This window comes from Giraffa tippelskirchi, chromosome 4 (assembly GCF_054371585.1).
Source record: "Giraffa tippelskirchi isolate mGirTip1 chromosome 4, T2T-mGirTip1v1.2.pri, whole genome shotgun sequence".
Classification (NCBI taxonomy): domain Eukaryota; kingdom Metazoa; phylum Chordata; class Mammalia; order Artiodactyla; family Giraffidae; genus Giraffa; species Giraffa tippelskirchi.
The window spans coordinates 19,556,102-19,583,024 of record NC_137278.1 but is presented as its reverse complement, the minus strand read 5'-3'; the positions used below and the strand labels follow the sequence as shown (position 1 = coordinate 19,583,024).

The 26,923-nt window shown below is 49.9% G+C and overlaps 2 protein-coding genes across 7 annotated transcripts; both read right to left on the bottom strand.

Moving 5' to 3' along the window:
• Positions 1-249: 249 nt before the first annotated feature.
• SLC66A3 (solute carrier family 66 member 3) lies at positions 250-13,081 on the bottom strand. Of its 6 annotated transcripts, none has more exons than XR_014083705.1 (8): positions 12,942-13,081; positions 12,592-12,777; positions 9,521-9,603; positions 7,730-9,439; positions 6,751-6,909; positions 3,845-3,965; positions 3,034-3,075; positions 250-1,351 (listed from the first exon to the last, which is right to left on the bottom strand). XR_014083705.1 is itself a non-coding variant. In XM_081596537.1 (8 exons), exons 2-8 carry the CDS (start codon positions 12,729-12,731, stop codon positions 1,260-1,262), a joined length of 606 nt encoding a protein of 201 aa, XP_081452663.1. In that variant the 5' UTR covers positions 12,732-12,777; positions 12,942-13,081; the 3' UTR covers positions 250-1,259. The 6 variants fall into 6 exon arrangements, 3 of the variants coding, with proteins under 3 accessions (XP_081452663.1, XP_081452664.1, XP_081452665.1); XM_081596537.1 differs by lacking the exon at positions 6,751-6,909 and adding an exon at positions 5,464-5,521 and having other exon boundaries at positions 9,370-9,439; XM_081596538.1 differs by lacking the exon at positions 6,751-6,909 and adding an exon at positions 5,464-5,521 and having other exon boundaries at positions 9,370-9,439; positions 13,041-13,081.
• Positions 13,082-19,122: 6,041 nt separating this feature from the next.
• On the bottom strand, positions 19,123-25,633 carry CIMIP5 (ciliary microtubule inner protein 5). The gene is made up of 3 exons (XM_081588274.1): positions 25,151-25,633; positions 23,255-23,294; positions 19,123-20,512 (listed from the first exon to the last, which is right to left on the bottom strand). The coding sequence occupies exons 1-3, from the start codon at positions 25,390-25,392 to the stop codon at positions 20,321-20,323; spliced, it is 474 nt and encodes a 157-aa protein (XP_081444400.1). The 5' UTR covers positions 25,393-25,633; the 3' UTR covers positions 19,123-20,320.
• Positions 25,634-26,923: the final 1,290 nt, after the last annotated feature.

Below are 26,923 nucleotides of genomic sequence, written 5' to 3'. Positions count from 1 at the left end.
TCTAAATAAAATATTTGTTGGACTGAAAAATCATACAGTCATACAGTCAGATAACTGCATATGAGAAAATATTTACTTGGACTTTTTTTAAAATGCTAACTGTGATTTTTAAAACTATAGAATGAATGACTTATTTTTTTATTTTAGATGCCATGTTTCTCTTCCTGTTGGTCCCAAGCAGTAGTTCAGTTTATATTTTTAAAACTGCACTTTACATAACTTAAAGGTAAGCACATTAAAACAATTGAGTTTTAAGACTCAGAAGAGTTCAAAATAAGTTTATTTTACACAGGAAACACTTTCTAATAACCATCATTTACTTACTGCATATAATAGAATAATGCTACTCAATTATTAGGTAAATGTTTTTAAATGTTAGGTTTTATAAGCTTTTATAGGAAAATACAGTGGATAATCTTAACAGCATGTTTAGAGTATGATACCGTAATGAGAATTAAATCCATGAGAGTTCTGCAGAACCCAGCAATACCCTTTGCTGCATATATTTTCAGTAGGCAAACCCTGGTTGAGGTTGGCTCTATTTTGTACCAAAGTCCAATAACAGTTAATTGTGCAGATGTGATCCTTTTAAAAATGGCAGCATTGTGCTTGAATCTGGAAGTATATTGGGATTGCCTCTTCATAAGTAGAGATTGCTGGTATCTTTTGTTACAAAATGATTAAAGGCACAGTATGAAGTTAAAGAGCTACTTTGGTATATGCATTCAAACCAGTTACATTTTTGCTTGCCTTGATATCTTTGCTATAGCCAAGGAGGTATTTTATGATAATATGATACAATAAGGCCATCCTATTATGTCTGTATTACAATTAAACATTCGTCCCAGGAAGTGAACCCTGGTAATTTATTAAGATTTCCACTTGAGCAAAATCCCACTCCACTCATGTGCATTTGTGTTTTGGAGAAGATGTATTTCTTAAAAGATTTTAAAAGTTGAGAAGTAGATGTAATTAGTTCCCAGAATAAGGGTCAGAGCTACCTCCTCAGAATGGGCTTTTTGGAAGACTTCCATCCATCACCAGCCTTCTCAGAACTGCAGATGTCTAAGTCCTACCTTAGCCTAATAAAGTGGGGGTGGAGGATTTTTAAAAATCAATGTTTTTAAACAAGTGTTTAACTGGGCTTTTTCAAGTCTAAAGTATCTTTGGCACGGTTGACTAAACTTATGATTTAGCAGTGAGCTTTTTTTTCCTTTGGTTCAGTTATTCAAATCCACTTTGTGTACAGGAATAATCCATCATTCAGACTTTATATCGGTCTTCTGGTAGTGAAGTACTGTAGCAGTTACCCATATGTTTAAGGCCAGCATGATCATGAAACGTATAAGAACTGAAATCAGTCAAAAAAGAAAAGTGTGTATTAAAAAATACTGTTTTCACATAAAATCACCACCTTCTCTAAGTAGAAGCCTAAATAGGCTTAACACCCCCTATCCCCTACCCAAAAGGAAACAGAACTATGGATCATGTGAATGTTAGTGCAACTTTGGTTCCAAATATTTCTGGGGAAAAAATTGTCTTATCATTACTACCTCTAGCCACTTGGCCTGACTTGGTGAATAATTTCATCTTAAATGCTTAATTTGGAGGAATCTGACTCTGGTTGGTAAATGCTACAACTTTTTAAAAACCTGTTATCATTTTTTAAGTCATAAGGGTGGTGGTACCTTAGAAAATTCCATGTTAATTAAGCAAAAAGTGGTACACTGCAATCAGTTAAGATAATTCTGAAAAACGTTAAAGTATGTTTTATATTAAAGTAACCATGAAAATGTGGCTTTTTGTTAAAAAGGAAAAAATAATCTCAATGACTTGATGAACACTCCTGATAAATAAGGTTTATGAGACTTAATATGTCTTTGGGGTTGTAAAACACTTTTAAGATAGCTGAACTGTTTTTAAGAAATTATTCTCAGATATAGTGGTCACTTTCATAAACAGCTGTCACCTCAGATTCAAAACAAATCACAATTAGAAGATTCTCGACCTTTTAAAATTAATTTTTAATATGAAATTTGTTTTGTTGTTCAATTATGGTTTGACTCTCCTTTGCAAGTAGAGAATTCACGTCCTGTAGGGAAGCCTCAGGTTTCTCCCTTCCTCACTTGACCCAGGTATACGCTCTGGCCAAACACTTTCAACCCTTCTCTCAGAGCTATTGTAAAGACTTGAGCCAAAGATAAAACCCTGGGATGGGACTAGCACATGCATCCTGCTGCTTTGTGACAGTATGTCTCAGATAATAATGAACTTATGTAAAAGGTCTACACACCAAGGACACATTTCTAGTCTTCATAGAATAAGTCACCCTACCTGTTTTAATCATTTTTCAAACATTTATATGCTTGAAAACTCAGCCTGAGGAATGAACAACATTCTCTTTAAGTTAACCCAAGTTTGTTTTCTCCTCCATCACAGTAACCCTTTAAAAATAACAGAACAAGGACGTAGAATAAAATGATTGTGTCACTCCCCACCCTGCTGCCTCTGGGCAGTCCTCTGAGGCTCCCTGCCACCGCCTTCCCTCTCATTAGACTCACCCCAGGGCTCTCCCACCAGCCCTGCTGGTGTTCCTCCAAACTCCTTGCTCAAGACCTCCATACGTGCTGCTCCTTGTAACAGTCTCTTCCCTCCTCATCCGTCTCCCCTTCAAATCTTCCCAGCTCCCTCCAACTATGTCAGGCTTCCTTGTTAGGTGCTCATCCTGTTCTTCTCTTTCGAAACATTTTACAATATTTTTCAAAAATTGTGTGATGACCTCACCTTCATTTCCACTTCTGGAGTGGAAGCTTTACGAAGATAGGAATTGTCTATCTTGTGCATATTCTATCCCGGGTATGGCAAGAGGGTGCTCAACACTATACATGGAGACTGACGAGGACCTGCAGTGTATTGCAGCTAGCCTCCAGTGGGGCTAAACTGGCTCTGTTAAACCCCAAGATAATTTACAAGTGAAGGGGGCAGATGGCAAAAAGTTCAAAGAGGACATAGGCAGAAAAATATTTCGCTTACTTGTAAGATCATGGGTGGTCATTAAAGTTGTCACTATTCTTGCTGTAAAAGAAAAATGTCAGCAATTAATATCAACTTCTCAGACATTTCAGTACTTAGCTAATATCTTTCCATTTTAAATACAGGAATACACAGTAACTGTTCTTGAAAGATCTGGGTACAACAGAACCCTGGATGGAGAAGCTGGTAGTTTTAAGATTTTAGAAGAAACATGAAAAAGTATAATTCAAATATTGACAACTAGTAAATCTAGTGAAAGTAATAGCTCTGGATTTTTAAAAATGTTCCTACCTAAATAAAGCATATATTCCTCTTAGGTAGTTCCTGCAAGAATCCAAATGAACAATGGAAATTCTAAAGTTGAGACCAAACACACTATGGCTCCAGAAAAACTCCACTGCTGCAAATTATGTTCATTCACAAAAGTCAATGTATGATTCTCATCTCTTCAATTTATTACATCATAAACAGTCATATGCTTAAAACAAGTTAGTGGATTTAATATAATCAGCTTCTTGATGCTTTGCAAACAACAAGAGAGGACTGTTAATATTAGGTCATATTTTTGGAGAAAAGTGTCCTTTCACATTTTTTTAGCAACTAGAATACAGATCTTGCAGAAAATGGAAAGTGGTGTGCATGAAATCAGTCTTATAAATAAGGATACACTAGAGATTCAAGAGTTACATGCAAAGGATTTAAGCTCAAGGGATTATGACCCTTGGACATCAAGTTAGCACACCCCTCTAGGTAGACACCCCCACACACACACCAAAAGGGGACACCCCATCAATCAGAGTTGTGTTCTCACCTGCACAGGTATAAGAAGCGAGGCTCCACGTCAGAGCGCTCACAGCTCCTGAGTCCCTGCTTTTCCACAGGTACTGGAGCTGTGCAAACTTACTGGCTGCACTGATCAAAGTGCATAAATTCTGTTTGAACATAAAACAGGAGAAAGGAGTCCCTTAGTTTCAAATGCAGAAGAGTACCGGATACTGAAAGCCCCTTTCCGGGGAGAAGGGGGGTTATGCTTTTCAGGATTCCCCAACCAGGGATTGAACCTGGACCACTGGAGTCCTAGCCACTGGACCACCAGGGAATTCCCTGAAAGCACTTTTGAAACCAAGCTTTCATGTCAAGTAATACCCAACTTGCACAAGGACAAAATCCAAGTTTCATGATAAAGAATGGAGGCAGCAGCAGCATACTAAGGTCTAACCCACCAACCCCTTCAGGTGAGTAACTGATGTGTAGCAGCAGGTAGGACATAACCGAGGGTAAAAATCTGCAATGGCCACAAAGGCGTATCTGTCCCCACCTGCCAATAATAAATTGATGTATAGATACTACAGTAGAGCGTGGGGGCACCATACTGCTTTGCACTGAGATTTATAAACTCAAAGCAGCAAGCTGGGGCACATAAGCTCTGAGTTTCTGGCTGTTCTGATGAGCCACATGGTGAGACTCCGGCCCTGTGCTCTCTGACCTCTGCTCCCCAGTGAGGTTAAGAGTACAGCACCCTCCACCCTGAGCCAGGCCCAGGCTGCCTTGGTAACCCTGCATATCTGCTCTCCCTATGTCACAAGGCTGAGAGCCAAGTCCACTTTCCAACAAGATGCTGGAGATAGAATGGATTAAAATCCAGGAGTTCGGGTGTGGCCGGCAGTGACCACCAATTAGTTCTGCTCCTTTTCCCATGAGGTAGAAAAGTTCATGTCAACCACCATTTGATCTTTGGTCAAATGCTTCCTGACCAGAATCCTATTCTTACAGCAGGGAATTTCTGGCCCTTAACCAAGGAAGGAAAAAGAATACAGCACTTACCTTTATCCAAGGAAGAAAAAAAAAATGTTTAGGGGGCAAAGTTAGAAAAATAGTGAGTATGTTGTCACTATGTAATTACTAACCTGATAATATGGCGCTAGTGGCAAAGAACCCACATGCCAATGCAGGAAACATAAGAGACGTGGGTTCCATCCCTGGGTTGGGAGGAGGAAATGGCAACCTCCTCTGGTATTCTTGCTTGGAGAATCCCCATGGACAGAGGAGCCTGACAGGCTACAGTCCATCGGGTCACAAAGAGTTGGACACAACTGAAGTGACCTAGCACCCAACCTGAGACTCTTCACTTCATGCTCAGGTCTTATTTGACTACCAACTCCACTATCTGGTTCTCAAAGGCTCCCCCCGCCAAATGAAGTAAAAATATTGTGCCATATATTTAAGTGAGAATAATGTCTTTTTAATATTTGGACATCACTGGGCTTTCATCCCAGCATGCTTTGGTACGGCTGCAAAGCACAGGGGTGCTTTCAGTACAGCGGGTTGAACGTCCGATCTGTACAACTGTTTGCAGGGCTGGTGTCACAAGGAAAAGAGGGAAGACAGACTGCCGTGAACACATGTTCTTCTCTGGGGCAGTTTACTCACCATGGCCAGATCTAGGATCCATTGCTGCAGAGTAAGGATGAACCAAGCAGACACACAGCTTACCATGCGCTAAGGGACACAGCAGTGGCTTGTTGGCTGACAGCTCCACCACCCACCCGTGGAAACAAACCACGAATACAGAGGTTACACATCTAAGCCAAGCGTGGAACTGGGAACAACTCTGCTAGAACTTGTCAGTTTGGAAAAGACAAAAGTGGTCCAGGTGAACACTTGCTAGGAGTTCAGAAGCACAGAAGCAGAATTCTGGAAGAAAATTACATAGAACCCTGTGTTCTCAGACCCATCCTAGGGCTGGGAACGTTCCAGATGATCTTAACTGCCCATTTCATTCTTGACCATGTAGACCTCTCCAACATAATGTCAACAGTTAATACACCTTTGATCTAAGATGTAACACAATTTTATTTTTTTAAAACATGAAATTGTGGGATCAGAAGCCTCCAGGGTCTAGCCATATCAGTCTGATTAAAAGCCAAAATAATCACAGTGGTCTAGAAAGTGAAAGTGATAGTCACTCAGTTGGTGTCTGATTCTTTGCGACCCGATGGACTGTATAGTCCATGGAATTCTCCAGGCCAGAATACTGGAGTGGGTAGCCCTTCCCTTCTCCAGGGGATCTTCCCAACCCAGGAATCAAACTGGGGTCTCTTGCATTGCAGGCAGATTCTTTACCAACTGAGCTATCAGGGAAGTATCCTCATTTGCTATCATCTCTCCCAGAATCATTCCATTCCAGACACAATGGTATTGCTATTCCTTGAACATTTTCAAGCATACTTCATCTGAGCCCTCATATACTTACCTGTTTATCCTCTTCTTAGGAAACTTTTTCACCTGGTATCTTTATGGCTTGTTGGCTCACTTCCTTCAAGTGTTTACTCGTCTATTACCTTTTCAATAAATAGCTCCTTGTCCACCCTATGTAAAACTGAGATACCTCCTGTTTATTACCTGTCAGTGCTTTATTTTTCTCTGTAACTCATACCATGCAACATTCAATATATTTAGCTTATTAAATATGGTTTTGTTTCCCACATAACTTTTGTGAGCACAAAAAGACTATGCCTAGAACAAGACTGGCTCATAATGCATGTTCAAGGATTGACTGAAAAACTAGTTGAGCACTTAGGATGCCTGATAAAGGAGACATCTTCTGCAAAATTGTTGTCACGTGAAACTGTTTACCGGTTTCCTCTTTCCTGCTAACTTCAGTGTAGAAATGACCCAGTTGGGTAGAGCAATGCTAGGAGACAGAAGAAATGATACCTGATTTCCATCAAGCTCAGGAATGCTGCAGGAAGACAGCCCGGCTAGAGAAGCAGAAAGAAACAGGAGCTGGTGGCCAGGCCAGGGCAGGGACGGCCAGGAGCCTCTGCTGTGACCACAGGCAAGTCATTTTCCTTCTCTCAGCCTTGGTTTGCTTATCTGCAAAATGGGACTTAATATTCTTACCCCATTCGCCTCCTCACTGCTTTGTGGCATATTGTAGAGACTCAAGAGGCTGCTGGGATTGCAATTAATAACATTATTTAAATGAAGGGCTTTGAAACAGACAATCCCTGTGCTCAGGTCAGTCGATACCGGAAAAGGCAGCCTGAATCTAGGAGGAGGGAATTTTGTTTTTCAAACACTCTCTAATTTGAATTTTAAACTACTATTGCCCAATTTTGTACCATTGCACCTCATTCCACTCATTCCAGATACACATTTTATAAAACTTGAGCAGCAGTAGCAGCAACTGAGATCCTAGAGATGACTTATTTGTAGGGTGGCCAGACAGAGCAAATTAAATTACAAGACATCCAGTTAAACTGGAATCTCAGATCAACAAGTGATTTTTTAGCATAAGCATGTCCTGCCTAGTATCTGGGACCTACTAATACTTATAAAAAAAATGCACTATTAACATGGCCACCCTGCTTACTCGTGCTCTGTAAGTCACAACTGGAAGAAGGAGGTTCTAAACATATTGCTGATACTTAGAGTTGCCATTAGCACCCACATTTTCTAATCTACACCTCACCATTTGCACAAAGCTGCTGCATTTTATTTAAAAAGTAAATCCCACCATGCTTTTCATCTTTAAAGTACTCTGTTTTCTAAAGCCTTCTTTAACCAGCTAGGGCTGACCTTGAAGCATTGAAGGGCAGTAGAGTCACGTGATCCCTCTTTCTTTGCAGAGGAAAACTGAGTCTGGGGGCTTACAACTTGATCCAACAGCGGAGGGTCAGGACTCAGTCCTCACCCAGCTCCCCTCTGCAGACAGGCTTTTAGTACAAGAGCCACCACGACCCTGCCACCTGCTCAGCTCGCCCTGTACTCCTGGTATTGTCATTCTGGAAGCAACCCTAAAAGGTAGGCGTTATGCTGCCTCTTCATAGATGGAACAGCTGCAGACCGGAGGGCTGGGCTTTATGGTCAGGGCCAAGGCCATCCAGGCAGCGGGCACATGGGGGGTTCCCACCACTCCACGCCCACCTCCTCACATGCTCTAGGCAGACAAGGCTTGGCTGTCCCGCCCCCCTTTCCTCTACCCTGAAGCTCAGATCATTTCACTGATGTGGCAGGACTGACTGGCACTCAAAAAGGCTCTCTTGGCCTCTTAAGGAAAGTGAAGTTCAACAAGAGAATAACGGGAGTTTTGACAAGCGGAATGAAGACGGAAGATGGCCCACGTGCACAGAAAATGCTGAGTGACGTGAGAGGGGACAGGTCTGTGTGACGACCGAAGTCCACGGAGACCTAAACCAGCTGTCAGGGGCCCAGACCTGCCCACTAACAGGCAGTAAGAAGCCAAGCTGACCAGGTGTGTTAGTGGCATCATGTTACAGATCAGACATGCCTGTCACATGGGGACGTTTGGGGGGAAGGAAGAAATACCTCCTTTCCCCTAAAGAAGACACGTGGACAATGTGGCTCTTAGCAGAGGTGCTCCTGCTGCCCAGCCTTGAGGTCCTAAGTCTACATCCCACCTGGTGGGTCAGGGCACCGTGGGGCACCCTGGTCTCAGAGGGGAGACCCCGGGCAGAGACATCTCGGGCATCTCTGGGCTGTGAAGATATACTCGCCCACAAGGAATCTTACTTTGGGGACTGTTTTTTCTTAATTTAACCAAAAGAATAAATATCTAGTAAAGGATTCTGCTTTAATAGGGCTTCCATGGTAAAGAATACGTCTGCCATGTGGGAGACCTGGGTTCGATCCCTGGGTTGGGAAGATCCCCTGGAGAAGGGCGTGGCAACCCACTCTAGCATTCTTGCCTGGAGAATCCCATGGACAGAGGAGCCTGGCGGGCTACAGTCCACGGGGTTGCAAAGAGTCAGACACGACTGAATGACAAAGCACAGCACAGCACAGAACCCGGCTTAAGAACATCCTATTAGCAAACCAAGTGGATGTGAGAGTTGGACCATAAAGAAAGCTGAGCGCTGAAGAATTGATGCTTTTGAACTGTGGTGGTGGAGAAGACTCTTGAGAGTCCCTTGGACTGCAGGAGATCCAAATAGCCCAACCTAAAGGAAATCAGTCCTGAATATTCATTGGAAGGACTGATGCTGAAGCTGAAGCTCCAATCCTTTGGCCACCTGATGCGAAGAACTGACTCATTGGAAAAGACCCTGATGCTGGGAAAGATTGAAGGCAGGAGGAGAAGGGGACAACAGAGGATGAGATGGTTGGATGGCATCACCGACTCAATGAACATGAGTTTGAGCAAGCTCTGGGAGTTGGTAATAGACAGGGAGGCCTGGCGTGCTGCAGTCCATGGAGTTGCAAAGAGTCGGACACGACTGAGCTACTGAACTGAACTGAACTGATTAGCAAAACAAGACACACCCCGCCGCCCCACCCGGTCCCAACCCTGATTCCCAGGTGCTGGAAGGATACGCGATGATGTACGGTGCTGCCCGTCGCACATCCCCGTTGAAATGGAAGACACACAGCAGGAGGATGAGATCTGGAAAGGAAAGGTCTGAGTGAGGGTCGGGGGGGAGGTGCTGAGGGCTGAGGCCGGGCAGGGGGACGGGAGGTCGGCTACCTTGTGCAATGAGGATGGGGTACTCCAGGTATGTCAGCAGCGGGTACTCGTAGTAACACTGGTACCGGAGGAAGACCAGGAACCTGGGGAGAGGGAGGACACTCTTGAGGTCAGACTCACCCGACCCCCACAGCAGGCAGGCCTGTCCCCCACCCAGGAGCCCAGGTTTGTGCGCAGAACCCGAGAACTGGAGCCAAGCATCAGCAAATGGTAAGGAGGGAGGTACAGAACAAGGGCTTCAAGCTCAGATGGTAAAGAATCTGCCTGCAATGCAGGAGACCCGGGTTCGATTCCTGGGTCAGGAAGATCCCCTGGAGGAGGAAACGGCAACCCACTCCAGTATCCTCGCCTGGAAAATCCCATGGACAGAGGAGCCTGGCAGGCTATACAGTCCATGGGGTGGCAAGAGTCTGACGTGACTGAGTGACTAAACCACAAACCACCAAGAACAAGGGGGATGAAATATCAACCAAATCATCTCTGCAACTTCTGGAGCTGGGGCACTGGGGTCTGCCAAGCCGCTTCGGATGGTCAGTTAGAGACAGATCTGACCGGGAGGAGGAAGAGACCAGGCTTCCGGACCCAGGCCTGCCTGTCTCTAAGGCTGGGCACTTCCAAGACCCCAGGCAGCTGCCTCAGAAGGACGTGCTCAAGAAGCCCCACAGGCCAGGAAGGACCTCTGAGGGGGGCTGAGAGCCACCCTGGGCGGGCGTCCCAGGCACTGGCCATATGAGGGCCCAGGAGCGGGCTGGGGAGCCTGTGTTTTGAAGAGGAGGAACATCCCAAGATGATTCCAATGGCCTCCAGAGTGCTGTTGGGGGGCAGGGGTGGGGTGGCAGGCAAGACAGGAGGACTCTCCAGTTCCTTTAAGAAAATTCTAGCCCTGGAGAGGCTGCAGCGTGGAGAGGTGGGGGATAAAGACCCCAGGGTCCCTCCTCTCAGAAGAAGAGGCCTGAGCTTCCTGCCTTCCCAGCTCACACCCTGGCCAGTCCAGCCCCTTTGGAATCTAAATGCCTCTGTCGTCATCCCCTCGGGTCTGTCTCCCCCTACCCAGGCTGTGAAGACCCCCTCCTCCAGGCCCCGTGTCCCCCCCAGGGTGAGCCAGAGCCTCCACAGACCATGTGGACTGCATGGTTCACATCTCCTAAGCCAGCAAGGGGTGTGACCACAGCCCCACGCCCTCACCCGGGGCTACGCTGTGACAATGGCCAGCACTTAGCCCTCTGCCTACCGGCTGAGCCACCTTCCTGAGACCACCTGGACTCATCCCTCCAGCATCACCTGCTGAGGGTGGAGCCCCAAGGGGAGCGCAGACTCCAGGACTTGGGTGCTGGGCTCACAATCCCCGGCAGTTACTAACCTCTGGGGCCTCAGCTTCCATACTTGTGAAATGGGGACAAGAGCACACCTGCCTCATCCCCTGTATCTGCACAAACAGATGCTTTAAACTTAAGACCATGTCCTCAGCATCTTTCTCTGGCTTCACTGCCTCCAATCCAGCCTCCGAGCTTCTGTTTACAAGACTCCCTGCCTGGAGGGCCTCCTTCTCCAGGTGGCTACCTCTTCTGGTCCCTGAGAGGATGCCCAGGGGTTCCCCTCCCCTGGAGCAGACCAGGGTATCCCCTGCCCTGAATGATGAACTTCTCAGTTCAGTTCAGTCTCTCAGTCCTGTCCGACTCTTTGTGACCCCATGGACTGCAGCACACCAGGCCTCCCTGTCCATCACCAACTCCTGGAGCCTACTCAAACTCATGTCCATCACGTCAGTGATGCCATCCAACCATCTCATCCTCTGTCGTCTCCTTCTCCTCCCACCTTCAATCAAAGGGCATGGCAATCCACTCCAGTATTCTTGCCTAGAGAATTCCATGGACAGAAAGAGGAGCCTGGAGGGCTACAGTCCATCCGCTCACAAAGAGTCAGGCACGACTGAACTTCTCGGCAATTATCTATTCTCCCCAGAGAAATGGGGAGCACTAAGGCAGGGAGCACTTCCCCAGGGGGCCCCCAAACCGATAGAAGTCACACACCCTAGGGTTGGCCCCTCTTATAGGGGTGTCCCTGGAGGGGCCCCACAGGTCCGAGGGTGGCCCCTCACGCCTTGCGCTCCGGAGGTCTCCTCTTTCTCCCACCCTCTCCCCTGCCTTCCTTCTGGCGAGAGAAAACGGGTCCCACCAAGCGGGCTGCCCCCACCCAGAAGTGCTTGCCCAAGACCCACCCTCAGAGTTGCCTGATGGTAACTGGAGTCCGCCAGCTGGCGCGGGGCAGCCGGGAGGGCTGGGCCTCACAGGCGAGGAGCTAGACTGCTGGGTTCGGGTCTTTCCCACCAAGTTTACAACTCCGCTTTTCGCCGTTCAGGTCTTTATGATTATTACTTTGCTTATTCAGAATGTTACTTTTTTTGTAAACCGAGGTATAACTGACATACATTATATTAATTTCAAATGTACAGCATAATTCAGTATTTGTATATATTGTGAAATGATCACTGCAACAAGTCTGGCTATCATCCATCACGTTCAGATCTTTAAACACTGAGTCAGGGCACTCACTCCTAACTTTTAAGGATAAACCAGCTCTTGCAACGGTCTTCAACTGCCAACTGGAGCGCCAGCTGAAGTCCAACTCCAACTCAAATCCCCCACTAACTCCAAAAAGCTCTACCTGCTCTGACACCCGTGCACCCCCTCCCCCCGAAAGGTGTAACTTTTAAAAGCCAGAGGGTCCAACCCCTCATTTTATAAGTGAGGAAACCGAGACCCGAGATAGGGGGAGGGTGGGTTTAGACAGGATGCACACGCGAGTCTCGAGGGGCCAGTGGCCTTGCTCAAAGCGGGATGACTGGTTTTGTCACTAACCAGCGGAGTGACGATTTCTCTGAGTGTCGGTTTCCTTATCTGTAAAATGGGCGTGCGCCCACTTTCGTTCCGGCGCAAAGCTGGGGGAGCAGCAAGTACGGAGAGGAAGTGAGCGGCCCGGGCAGGTGCTATGCTCCCCGCGGCCGGGGTTTTTGGGCTCGGTTCCCCGCGCGCCTGCTTTAGCAGAGCCGGGGCGCTCCCGGGCTTACTCACCCCGCCAGCTCCAGCAGCAGGCTCGGGAGGCTGATGCCCCGCGAGCTGCGCGCCCCCAGCACGGCCGAGATCTGCGGCAGCTTCAGCGCCGCGCACACGCCCAGCGTGCTCCAGTTGCACAACCACAGCAGCGTCTCCATGGCGCCCGCGGGGCTGCGACTCGGGGGGTTCCGCTGGTCCGGCGGCCTGGCAGGAGGAGCCGCTCAGCTCTCGGCCGCTGGGTCCACCGGTCCGGTCCTTCCGCCTTTCCTGGCCCCCGCCCCCAGGGCCGCCCCGTCGAGGGCCGCCCCTCCGCCTCCCCGTCCCCGATCTCCGCCCTCTGCCCCGCCCAGGGGGTCCCTTTCCCGTGCCTCAGTTCACTCCGGCCCCGGCTGGTCCCGACTCCTCCCCCGGTTCGCCCCCACTCCGGGCCCGCTCCGCCGGGGGGGCCTCGCCTCCTGGGTCCTTACTGTCGGGGTGCTCTCCTCCGCCCTGTCCCTGGTCCGCCCCCACCTCGCCCCGCTGGCCCCTCCCCGGGTCCTGTCCCTCCGCCCCCGGGCCCGCCTCGTGCCCTTTGCGTGCTGTGCCCGCTGCTGATTCACTTTGCCGCGATGTGAAAAGCAGACTGGAGCAGTTCTGAGCCTCCGGGCGACGCCCCAGAAGGGGCCGCTTTCCCGCGGGTCGGGGGTTGGGGGGGGTCAGAGCTTGAACCCCGGAGGGCGAACGGGCACCTCTCGCGGGGGCAGGGACCATTTTGTTAAGAGTTTATTACTTCTGAAACGTGTGTTTTGTTTTGTTTTTCTCAGTAAGCATTTCAGAGATAGACTTTTAAAACAGCCCAGCTTAGTTTCTGTGCGTCCTCCGCAATTTACACGCGGAGAAAGGGCCCAGGTTCCGGCCAGCCTTTCCTCCTGCTGAGAGCGGAGGGCGCCCTATCCCTGAACTGCAGGAAGCCTCTTTTCTGGGGGCTTGGTCCTCTACCCTGAAGACTAGCCCGCCAGAGCCTTGCACTTCAGCGCTTGAGTGAGATTTTTTGTTTTTCTTAGTTAGGTAAAAATAGATTTCTATTAACAAAAGAAGGAACTTAGTCTGAGGGGTCGGGGAGGGGGGTGTGCATTTTCCAAGTTTTCAAAATGGTATAGGTACTGAGTCAAGATTAAAAAACAGAATTAAAAAAAAAAAGTCGCATAAATGCACAGCCAGTTCAGTTCAGTTCAGTCGCTCAGTCGTGTCCGACTCTTTGCGACCCCATGAATTGCAGCACGCCAGGCCTCTCTGTCCATCACCAACTCCCGGAGTCTACCCAAACCCATGTCCATCGAGTCGGTGATGCCATCCAACCATCTCATCCTCTGTCGTCCCCTTCTCCTTCCGCCCCCAATCCTACCCAGCATTAGGGTCTTTTCCAATGAGTCAACCCTTCGCATGAGGTGGCCAAAGTATTGGAGTTTCAGCTTCAACATCAGACCTTCCAATGAACACCCAGGATTGATCTCCTTTAGGATGGATTGATTGGATCTCCTTGCAGTCCAAGGGACTCTCAAGAGTCTTCTCCAACACCACAGTTCAAAAGCATCAATTCTTCGGCGCTCAGCTTTCTTCACCGTCCCAACTCTCACATCCATACATGACCACTGGAAAAACCATAGCCTTGACTAGACGTACTTTGGTTGGCAAAGTAATGTCTCTGCTTTTAAACATGCTATCTCGGTTGGCCATAACCTTCCTTCCAAGGAGTAAGCGTCTTTTAATTTCATGGCTGCAATCACCATCAGCAGTGATTTTGGAGCCCAAAAAAGTAAAGTCTGACACTGTTTCCACTGTTTCCCCATCTATTTTCCATGAAGTGATGGGACCAGATGCCATGATCTTAGTTTTCTGAACGTTGAGCTTTAAGCCAACTTTTTCACTCTCCTCTTTCACCTTCATCAAGAGGCTCTTTAGTTCTTCTTCACTTTCTGCCGTAAGGGTGGTGTCATCCGCATATCTGAGGTTATTGATATTTCTCCCGGCAATCTTGATTCCAGTTTGTGTTTCTTCCAGCCCAGCATTTCTCATGATGTACTCTGCATATAAGTTAAATAAGCAGGGTGACAATATACAGCCTTGACGTACTCCTTTTCCTATTTGGAACCAGTCTGTTGTTCCATGTCCAGTTCTAACTGCTGCTTCCTGACCTGCATACAGGTTTCTCAACCACGGTAAAGAAAAGAACATTACCTGCGGCTCCAGGTCTGCAAGGAACAAGGCCCCTGCATTTGCCCACCTCCCGTGTGTCCTGAGGGAAATTCAAGAGGGAGGAGACCAGGAAGCTTTCTGTGCTGGGGTTTACTGGCCTTTAGCTAGTTAAGATGCATATCTAAGGAAAAATGAAAAGCCCCGAAAATCATCCCCTGGAGAAGGAAATGGCAACCCACCCTAGTATTCTTGCCTGGAAAATTCCAAGGGCGGAGGAGCCTGGCGGGCTACAATCCTTGGGGTCAAAGAGTCAGAGGGAACTGAGCTACTAAGCAAGCACACATATGGGGGATTGCAGCCCATAATAGTGTCCCTGTCTGGAAGAAGTCTGCCTCTTCCCTGTCTGCCTGGTTACACAGCCTGTCACATGAACCTGACCCCACTCCCCAGGCCACAGCTGAGCAGAGCCGGGCCGCTCCCTGACTGCAGCTGTCTGAAAATACCTTCCAGGGAACATTGGCATCAAGCACTGAGCGACTCCATTCTCAGTCTATCTCATCAGTAGGCCAGCCATCAGCTCAGGGGCCATTCCTCTCATACCTGCCTTTAGAAGTTCCCCAAGCCTGTAGAAAGCTTGCAAGAGTAGTTCAGTGAACACCCATATGCTCTTAAGTTTATCAGTTGTTACCATTTTAATCCACCTTTGCTTTATCCGTTTCTCTCGCCTTACAGACCACTCACATTTTTGTTGTTGTTGTTAAACCATTTGCAAGTTAGTTACAGACATGATGCTTCATTACTTTGCCAACAAAGGTCTGTCTAGTCAAGGCTATGATTTTTCCAGTAGTCATGTATGGAAGTGAGAGTTGGACTATAAAGAAAGCTGAGCACCGAAGAATTGATGCTTTTGAACTGTGGTGTTGGAGAAGACCCTTGAGAGTCCGTTGGACTGCAAGGAGATCCAACCAGTCCATCCTAAAGGAAATCAACCCTGAATATTCACTGGAAGGACTGATGCTGAAGCTGAAACTCTAATCTTTTGGCCACCTGATGCGAAGAACTGACTCATTTGAAAATATCTTCATGGTAGGAAAGTTTGAAGGCAGGAGGAGAAGGGGACAACAGAGGATGAGATGGTTGGATGGCATCACTGACTCAATGGACATGAGTTTGAGTAAACTCCAGGAGTTGATGATGGACAGGGAGGCCTGGCATGTTGTAGTCCATGGGGTCACAAAGAGTCAGACACAACTGAGTGACTGAATTGAACTGATGATGCTTTACCCCTAAATAACATATATCTTGTAAGAACAAAGATGTTCATCTACATATCCAGGTATAATTATCACCTTGTGCAAATTTAAGCTGATATCTAATCTTTAGTCCATATTATCTGATATTTAGTCCATTATCTGATACTTAGTCTCACAGTGTCCTTTAGAGCTGCTTTTGTTTGACTTGGGAGCTGGTCACCTTTGATCTGGGTCATGTCCTCAGATTTCCTTTGTCTTTTATGACCTTAATGTCTTGAAGGGAGCCTGGTGTTTCTCCCGCTCCCCTCAGGTTATATGAGGCGGGTGGGACTTCTCCCTGGATGAGCCTCCGCCCCCATGGGTCCCATGATGTCAGCTCCATGTGGGCCTGTGAGCAGAAGCGGGCTGGGGTGTCCCCCTGCATGGCTGTACCAACTCTGCAAAGGGCCCCTGAAAGCTGGGAGAGTCAGGGCTCACAGAAGGCTCAGAGCTCAGAGGAGCCCTGAGCTGGGGACGTCCTAGGAATATGTCCCCCCTACCCCGCCCCGACTGAGCCCTGCAGAGGAGGATGCTGCGTGGTATAGGACTGGGCCAGAGTGAATAAAGTCCTTGGCTTAGTTTCCAAATTGGGAGAAGGTGGCAACAATATTTACAAAGGAGATGGTTTGGGTAACGGGCCAGGCACAGACTGTGTGCTCAATATGCCTCACTTCTGTTGGTGACTGAGCTCCGAGGAAGTGGTGAGGCAGGGTGAGCCCCCGCCCCCCGCCCCCCTGCCCAGGGCAGACAGAGACGCTCCCCTAGGGCCCCTCCAGTCTGCAGGGGCTCAACCACCTGCATCCTACTTAACTTTGATTACTCTCATTTCCTGGGATTTCACAGAACACCTCTTTCTTTGACATACTCTCTCTAATGGAAATAGCTTTTTGTTTTTGTTTTCTGGGCATAAACTTAAAATGGAGTTTGCTTATAACAAAAATGCAGATCGAGTATTTAAGGAGCCACCGGCAGCTGTCTTTGACCAGCCCATTCCCGGCTGGGTACATTTGGCTGTCCTGTGATGCTACCTTGATGTAACCTTGATCCTGACTGTACTGACCTCTGACTTTTGTCCAGGCACTTGACCTCACATTGGACAGGAAACCCAGTCCCGTCTTAGTTTCTGAAAAAGATGGCTACAGCCTCCAAGTCCAAGTTCAGAGGGCTGTGTCCTGTTGTGGGTGACCTTGTCTCATCCCAGAATCAGGCCTGGCTTGTTCCATTACACTCTGCAGAGGTCAAGGGTTGGCAGTGAAGTGGGTGTCCTGAGTAACCCCTGATAACACCGAGGACCTATTCTTGGTGGTGATGGAGGATCCTGCAGGTTGGGAAACAGTCCCCCTTTTCCAAGGACCCAAAGACTGTCCTTGAGCAGAAGAGGTCTAAATTTGGGGACTCAAGTTTTGGAGGATTAAGGAGGTCCAGTACTGTACAGTGACTGAGTGTGGTCTCAGGCCTATAGTCAGGCTCTGGAAGTAGGCAGCTGTGTGCTGTTGGGCAAGTGACTTAACCTCTCTGTGCCTCAGTTTTCTCCACCTTAGGGCATAATGATACTGAAATTTGCTGAGAGGAGTAAAGGACTCCAAACACGTAAATGACAGTGACATTTGAGGTTAGCTGTGAAACTGAAAAAAGCCCAAGAAAGTGTCAAAAAAGTGGCCATTCTCTCTCCTGGTCCATTTTCCTCTCTCTTCAGGAGGCGGTAGCTGGGCTCCTGCAAAAGACACAGGCAGAAAGCCCAGAGACTTGGGTTCAGCAGTGGCTGGACTTTGCCTTTGTCTCCAGAGTTTTGGGATTTTAGCCTCTCGTGAATATAACCTCCCTGCCTGCTAACTTTTTGAGGTTGTTATGAGAAGCAAAGTCTGCCCTGGTGGCTCCTGCAGTGCAGGAGACCTGGGTTCAATCTCTGGGTTGGGAAGATCCTCTGGAGGAGGGCGTGGCGACCCACTCCAGTATTCTGGCCTGGAAAATCCCATGGACAGAGGAGCCTGGCAGGCTACAGTCCATGGAGTCACACAGAGTCAGACAGGACTGAAGCAATTTAGCACACATACGGGAGGAAGAAATGAGAGAATAAAATTTAAATGCTTCCCACTGGAAATGTGGATGATGCTTGTTTCTGCTTGTTTACCTCTGCTCCACACACACACACACACACACACACACGCACACACACATCCCTCACCGGCTCCTCCTACCTGTCCACCCCCTCTCGCCTCCTCCAAGGCCTCTCCCCTCCTCAGCTGTGGAGACCAGACCACAGGCTGTTTTGCTTCCAGTCCCCGGGCCTCTGTCTCAAGGCTACACCTACACCGCGAGGGAAAATTCAGCCCAGCTACATGACCAAGAGGAGAAGGACTAATTCACCAGTTTGTTTGCTTAAAACATACTTTTATTATTTTATATTTTTGGCCACACTGTGTGGCATGTGGGTTCTTAGTTCCCGAACCAGGGATCAAACTCATGTTCCATGCGATGGAAGCTTAGCGTCTTAACCACTGGGCCACCAGGGAAGACCCTAAACCATTGTTTTTTAGCCAAAAAGAGGAAAGAAGCCCTATCTGCCATTTTTGCCTGGACATGAGGGTCCCAGACCATCCTTTGTAAAGTGGACGCGGGCCGCTGACACCACACTTGGGAGGCGAAGGAGACCAGCACTCAGGGAGCATCACTTCCTTCCAGACCCTGGGCCAGCCCTGCCCACATGAGCATCACCTGGACCCCAGGCATCCTGCTCCCTTTTCCGACCCGAGCGCAGGCCAGGTGCCTCCTTGTCTGCCCCACGGCACAGAGGATGGATCCTGGTCACGGGCTCCCTGGGGTGGCCGGCACCGTCTCAACTGCGATCCGCCGTAGGCAGGCTCCCCTAACTCCAGCCACACCCTGACCACCCTGCCCGTGACATGGGTAACAAAAGAGATGGAGACGCTGACTGGAGAGCCAATCCTCTTGGCAGCTACTGTCTGGGGACCCACGTCTTTCCCCGGGTGATGGTACCAGGATGGTGCTCGCTCTGTCTAGAGAGAGGCGTCCTCAGCAAACACACCCTCCTGCTGTGTTGCAGGCACTGCTGTAAACAATCACAGAGGGTAGCTCATTTAATCCTCCCAACAACCTGACAAAATCAACCATTTTATCCCTATATGTGGTAGCAGAAAACTGGCTCCCCAAAGACGTCCATGTCCTACACCCTGGGACCCTGCATGCAGAAAGGATTTGCAGGTGTGATTAAATTAAGGACTGTGAGCTGGAGAGATTATCCCAGACGTTCAGGGTGGGTCAGTGTAGTCACAGGGTCCTTAAAAGATAGGGGAGAGAGGTAGAGAGATTTGAAGATACCATTGCTGCCTTTCTCCAGGAGAAGATTCTTGAGAGTCCCTTGGACGGCAAGGAGATAAAACTAGTCAATCCTAAAGGAAATCAACCCTGGATATTCACTGGAAGGACCTATGCTGAAGCTGAAGCTCCAAAACTTTGGCCACGTTGGTGCGAAGAGCCAACTCATTGGAAAAGACCCTGATGCTGGGAAAGATTGAGGGCAGGAGGAGAAGGGGGTGACAGAGGATGAATGAGATTCACTGACTCAAAGGACATGACTTTGAGCAAACTCCCGGAGGTGGTGAAGGACAGGGAAGCCTGGTGTGCCGCAATCCGTGGGGTCACAAACAGTTGGACATGACTGCGCGACTGAAAAACAACAACATTGCTGCCTTTGAGGGTGAAGGAGCCAAGGGCCAAGGAGTTTGAACAGTTTCTGGAAGCTGGAAGAGGTGAGGCGTCAGATTCCTCCAGCCTCCAGAAAGGAATGCAGCCCTACCAACGCCTTCAATTTAGTTAGTCCAGCGAGAGCTGCTTTGGATTTCTATCTTCAGGATCGCAGGATAACATGCACGTGTGGTTTTGAGACCCTCAGTTTGTGGTCACCTGTTAGAGCAGTGATGGAAACACCACATCAGAAACGGGGAAGTGGCCCGGAGGCGCCAGTGACCTGCCCAAGGCTGCAGGTGCCTAGAGCCAGGAGCAGGATCCCGACTCAGCGGTCAGTGCTCCTGACCATGTGCACGGCCCCCTCTCGTGGGCCCTGACCCCTAGGGAAGCCCCACCATCGCCGGTTACATGCCTTGGGCAGGTGCTTGAATCCTGTCCATCTCAGGTGTGATGATGAGCCAGGAGCCCTCTTGACCTCGTGTGGGGCTCAGAGATACTGACCCCTGACTTGTGTGGGATGCTGTCTGAGGCTCTGGTGATGGCTCCCCAGCAGCGTTTGCCCGGCCCTCCTCCTAGATGGGCTGAAGCTCCTCTTCCAGCTTCTTCTTCCGGGCTCCTTCCATGAAGAAGAAGTCTAGGCCGATGAGGGTTTTCCCCAGAGGTGTGTCCACCCGGCTGCCCACGACCCGGTTCGTGGAATTGGGGACCGTGTCAGAGAAGCGAGGCACGTAGTCTGGCAGCTTCACAGGCTCCTTCTTGTTGCCCTGAGGACGGGGGGACAGTGAGGGTCAACTGCTGGGGGAAAGACAACCGGAGAGGCCTGAGCGGGGAGGAGAAGGGGGTGGGGGCAGATGGCCTCTGCAGGAAGCATCCTCTGGGGACCTGACCCCAGACCCCGCTCTGGATCCAAACTCAACTCTCCAGCCCAGACAGACGCCCTCTTCATCCTTCTCACCCTCAGGGCTGCCTACCCAGCAGCTTCCCTTCCCAGACCCCTTCACTGGGTTCCTTGACCGGCAATGGCCGAGGGAGGGACCACATTTAACTCTTTTTCCATTGTCCTGGCTGAAGACTTTACCCCATTCATGGTGGGAGCACCATGGGGTTGTTTTATTTCTTTGGTCAATTTTTACTTTAAGTCTAACACACATATTACATTTACATTTAAAGTCACTCGGTCGTGTCTGACTCTTTGCGACCCCATGGACTATACAGTCCATGGACTTCTCCAGGCCGGAACACTGGAGTGGGTAGCCTTTCCCTTCTCCAGGGGGTTTTTCCAACCCAGGGATCAAACCCAGGTCTCCTACATTGCAGGTGGATTCTTTACCAGCTGAGCCACAAGGGAAACCCAAGAATACTGGAGTGGGTAGCCTATCCCTTCTCCAGCAGATCTACCCAACCCAGGAATTGAACCGGCGTCTCCTGCATTGCACGCGGATTCTTTACCAACTGAGCCACCAGGGAAGCCAAAAATCTGACACTTGTAGTCTGTTTCCTCCTGCCGCTTAAGAGAGAGAGAAAAAATGTCTGACGCTTGCAGCCTGTTTCCTCCATTTGGAGACCCCTAGCCCCCCTGCCTGTTACCCTCTCATTCCCTCCTTTTCTTTTAGGAGAATTATGTTGCCTCACCAATTTAGGGATGACGCCCCTTATCAGCTTGGAAACAGTTACAGAATAAAAACGTCGCCCCTTTCCCTGGGCAACACACACACACACACACACGCACACACACACAAGTACACACACACACAAGTACCCGAGTCCCAGCTCAACCCAGCCCTCCAACTCCCCCCCAACCCCCAGGAAACAGAACCCCATCCACCTCAGAAGCCTACCTTTAACCCCTCAGTCACTGTCTCCACCTCCAAGGGAACCAGGTCTTGACCTCTTAACACCAGAAGCTGGCTTGCCTGGTTCTGAACTTTACCGTAAAGGGATCCTGTCTCTGCCCTCTGGCCCCTTTCTCTCACTACATGATGTGAGATTCCCCCGTGTTCCCGTGTGTGGCTGCGGCTCCTTCGTTCTCCATGTTATATGGTATTCCGTGGTGTGGTTGTGTGAATCTTCCACAGGTCACTTATCTGTTCTGCCACGGGGGCATTTGGGCTTGTTTCCAGTTTGCGGGGGTCTTAGGAGGGGTACTGCCCTGAACATGCTACCTGCTGCCTTCCGTAAACTGATGGGTGTGTTGAGTAAATGTCTAGATTATGACTAATCTGATAAGCCTTCCCTGTCCTTGTTTATGGTTAACTTTGTGCTGCTCTGTGTCAAATCCAAGTGACAGGACCAGTTTTTAAGAAACAGGATCCCGGCTCTCACCTGGGAAAGTCTGTGTGGAGGTGGCCCCAGGGGGTGGGCTTTCTGGGCAGGGCGCGGGTCTCAGGGGTCAGGTTGCTGATACAGAGCCCTGGGCAGGGAGAGACTCTGCAGCCTGGGAGCCCAGATCAGGGGCTCAGGGTTGGAATTCAAATCCTGTGAGCTTAATCTTCTATCTCAGGACAGACAGCAGCCCCACAAGGCTATTACAGATGCCAAACCATCCCTAAAATCCACAGGGGCCGTGGCAGTGTGGCCACCACCTTGGTTGGCTAGTTACACTGTTAAGTTTCCAGTTTGGTTCTCTGACCATGCTTTTAACAGCCAGATTATTCTTCATTTGCTCATTGCTCTAACATGAATTGAGCGTGAAATAGTTATTGGGTGCTGGAGGGTAAAGAATAGCTGGAGGTGTGTGTTCAGCAATGAAGCCATCTTTGTCCTTTCTCTGAGGGAGCCCATGGCCAGGTAAGATTGCTCATTGCACAATGTACCCAAGGAATGGGTGAGATGTGCTGGGGAGTGAAGAATATGGTCATCTGGCCATGCTTGCCAGGAAGGGGCCTCTTGGGTGGGGCCTTGAAGGATGAGTAGGAGGCCATTAGGCTAATAAAATGGGAAGGGCATAAAAGAGAGTGTGTCGGTCAGTGTGGAGTGAGCAAGGAGGGGGAGGAGGCAGGGCTGGATCATGGGAAGTGTTGCAAACCGTCCTGGAAAATGCAGATTTATGGAAGGATTTTAATCCAGGGAGAGAGAAAGATAGTTTTGCAGTTTAGAAAAGTCACTCTGGTAGCCACGTGGAGGATGGATTGGACCTGGTGATATTAGATGCAGAGAATTTGTTTACAAGTGTGTTCACTCAGACTCATCCTCTATGTGCGGCCAACCTCACCTCACTCTATCTTGCTGACACCGTCGGACCGGGAGAAACGTCAGCAGCTGGGACCTACCAGTTCCAGTGAGTTCATCTCACTGCAGTCAAGGAACACTGGGGAAAATTCATTTCTAAATGCCCTACAGAAGTATTTTCTTTCCCATCAAATCCAGAGTTTCTGGAAACAAGGTTGCATTTTATTCATCTCTGTACATTCCGGCATCTAGCACCCAGCAGGTCCTCAATAAACATGAGATGAATGAATAAACACTCCAAGTGCAAGCATGTCAGACGGGAACATGGTTTGTCTTACCATGGGGTCATAGTCTTTCAGGAAACTCCAGTTCTGAGCCCTGGAAAGGAAAGCATGATGACAGTGTGATCATCCCTGTGACGTTTTTACCATCATTTTAACAGGGTCACTCAGATGGTAAAGAATCTGCCTGCAACGCAGGAGGCCCAGGTTCGATCCCTGGGTCAGGAAGATCCCCTGGAGGAGGAAATGGCAACCCACTCCAGTATTCTTGCCTGGAGAATCCCATGGACTGAGCAGCCTGACGGGCTACAGTCCATGGGGTCGCAGAGTCGGACATGACTACATGACTAGCACTTTCACTCCATTTCAAGGGAATAAGTTGCTGCCACAAATGCATGTATTACATCATGGAGGAACTACAATCATTAAGTGGAACAAACTCCAAGGATCAACATTTCAATAGAGAGGAAAGTCTGATTGCAGAGGGTGTGGCAGGTGGATCAGGAAGCCGGAAGCCATCTCACCCCATGACTCTGCTGGGGTGGGATCGGGTGTCAGGCGGGGGTCGATCTGCCAGTCTTTTGTGAAGAAAAGCCAGCTTTCATTTCCACAAAGCTTGGTAACCTTCCAGGGCATGCGGCAGAGAAAGGTGGGTGGTGGTGGGCAAGTGATACTGAGAAAAACGGTGTTATCTGTGCTGGCAGTTTCAGTTTTAATCTATTTTTAAAAAGTCAAATAATTCTCCAAGACTTAGAAGAAAAAAAAGGTTTCCCTGCCCCAATCCACACAGACCACAAACACCATGACCTAGAGTCACGGCACCAGGGGACCCTGTCTTTGTAAATGTCCCCTGTACCCCAACACACACACACACACACACACACACACACTCCATCTCTCCAACTCCAATCCACCCATCAGCAATTCTAATTCTATCACCAAAACCTCCTTGAATTCTTCCACGGGTCCCCAGCTCAGGCCACCATGGACTCACCCTGCTGTCACCAGTTTCTTAAATGTCACTTTGCCCTGTCATCGCCCCCCCCTCCATTTCGATGTGTTCCAGGCGCAGCAGCCAGACTGGCCATTTAAACTGTAAACTAGGTCCAGTCAGCCTCTTGCTTAAGACCCTCCAGGGTGTCCCATGACCCTCGAAAAAAAAGTTACTGGGACTTGAGGAACTGCCCGGCTGCCTCTTCCTACTCCCACCCTGAGGCTCTTGCCCCCTTCCTGACCACCTCAGTCACACACGTGGTCTTTAAGTTGTTGCTTTTTTTAATACACCAAACTCTTCCACAGCTCTTCTCATACTAGAGTCTCAGCCGGAAAGCCACCTCTCCCTCCTTGAGCCCCTAGAAAAGCAAGATGCCACTCTGCTCCATCCGTTCCCTCCTGACACCAGCTGCACGTTGCTCCTGCCTGTGTCTCTGTTGCTTTTTGGCTGCCTTGTCCTGAGAGCGAGGACTCCGTGGAGACGGGCCTGGGCCTGTCTTGTCCCCATTGGCGGCCTGGCACGGCGGCTCTTCTGGGGACTTCTGGACTGAACGATGCTTGAAGGGACTGAACGATGCTTGAAGGGACGCCCTTTGCCGGGTCAGAGGGCTGGCGCCCCTCCCCAGGCTGCTGCCATGGCTTCCTGACCTCCCCCCAGCTCCCACCCTTGCAGTTCATCCTTTGAGCTCCAGCTGGAAGGATTATTGCAAAGGGAGGCCAGGCTTCCAGGATACATACGGTGGGGTTTCACCTCTTGCCTACCTGGCCCTACTCTGTGGGCCCATGCTGGGCTCCCTCGCCTCCCCCCCCCCCCCCCCGGGTCCAGGCTCTCGCTCCTTCTATCAGTGCCCTTTGCCTGGCTTACTCTCTCTCACCCCCAGGTCTCTCTTTCTCCAGAAGCTTCCTAGACCCTGAGCTAGGCTGGGGGGCCCTGGGGAGGGGACAGGGCAGGACACTCACCAGCGCTGCTGGCTCCTCCTCTCGGCCTCCAGCAGCTCCCTCCACAGCTGGTCTCGCTGCACACCATCAGTGCCCAGGGCTGACTGCTTGGCCTTCGGGGCCTGGGGGCCACCCGCAGGGCCCCTGCCCACCACAGGGCCTCCTGGGGCAGTGGACGGGACCGAGGCTGGAGACCTGGTTGAAGGCAGTTGGTACCCAGCTGATGTAGTTCTCGGGAGCCCAGGGGTGTGGCGGCTTCCCATGGGTGCAAGTGTGTAAGAGTGCGTGTTTGTGTGTGTGAGAGAGAGAGAGACTCCTGCCTGAGCTCAGAGAGCTTTCCCGCATTTACACCAGGAGAGCTGTGCAGGGCTTCTCCTCGATGGTTCCCGGGACCCCAAGCTCAGAGTGGCTGATGGGAACCAGGCCCTCCAGGCTGCAGAGAGCATTGGAGCCCAGTTGTGTCTGAGCTTCTGTCTGTGTTGACTGTTGCCCTGGGAACAGGCCGCTCCCTAGTGTGCTGAGGAGGAGGAGGGCCCTGTGTGTCTTTGTGTGTGTGTGTCTGTGTGTCAGACATCTGAGCCCCAGTGTGGGGTGAAGAGAGTTCCTGGTCTGTGCCAAGCCCGCTCAGCTGCCCTCAGCCTTGCCCCCCTGCCCCCCTGGCTGGAGACCTCAGTAGAGCCTGGGGGAGTGGGGCAGTAAGAAGAGACGTGGGTGGGATCTGCCCCAGTTGGGTGCCGTGGGGCTCACAGGAGAAGGTGGATGGGTGGTGCTTTGTGAACGAAGAGTGTGACGCTTTGCTTCTCTCTCGGATCATGGAAGAGCTTACAAGTACACGCCAGGCGAGGGATGATCAGTGATGTTGCACAATTAACACCTGCTCTTCTGCAGAGACCTGGAGGGTTTGCAAAGTGCTGCCCTTGATCTTGCTTGACTCCCCAGTCATGCAAGGCAGGCATCTCCAAGCCCACTCTACAGGTGAGGAAATGGAGGCCCTCACCAGCATGATAAATGGCAGTCCAGGGCCACTCAGGTGCCAGTTGTAGCCAGGCCTTGAGTTCAGATTCTCAGAAGGAAACAGTGAGAGCCCCTGGGGTGTGGATTCCTGTTCTGAACCTTTGGCCCTGTTTCTGCTCTGACCCACGCAGCCCAGTTCCCTTGGGGCCCCAGGCCTCTCCTGCTCTGCTCAGCTGATGTCCTCAGACATCCTCCCCCTTGGTTTGTGTCCCCGGTCCACTGCACTTCCCGGGCTCTTGGCTGCTTCTTACCCGCCGTGTGCATTGGCAAAGTCATGGTTCTGGGGGCTGACCTGCTAGGCGTGGTGCTCCTGCCTTTGCGAGGCTGGGAAGCAGACACATGGGCAGATGGCTACACACACAAACACACACACACACACGCAAAGTCCTGCTATGTGGAGAGTGCACGAGGCACCCCAGGGTGTTGGCACAGGTGCAGCCAACACACCAGCTGTTTGCCCACCCTGGGTGTGTCTTTTGGATTCTGTTTTCATGAAAGAGGCCCCAAGGACTTGGGTCTTATGGGTGCAAAGTTTTTCCAGGTGCAAAAATTGGGGCAAATGCAAAAGTTTGCCATGTGACTCAGTGGATAAAGAACCTGCCTGCCAGTGCAGGAGATGCAAGATACTTGGGTTCTATCCTTGGCTGGGGAAGACCTTTGGAGGAGGAAATGGCAACCCACTCCAGTATTCTTGCCTGGAGAATCCCATGAATGGAGGAGACCAGTGGGCTATGGTCCCCAGGGTTGCAAAGAGTAGGACACGACTGAGCTACTGACTGA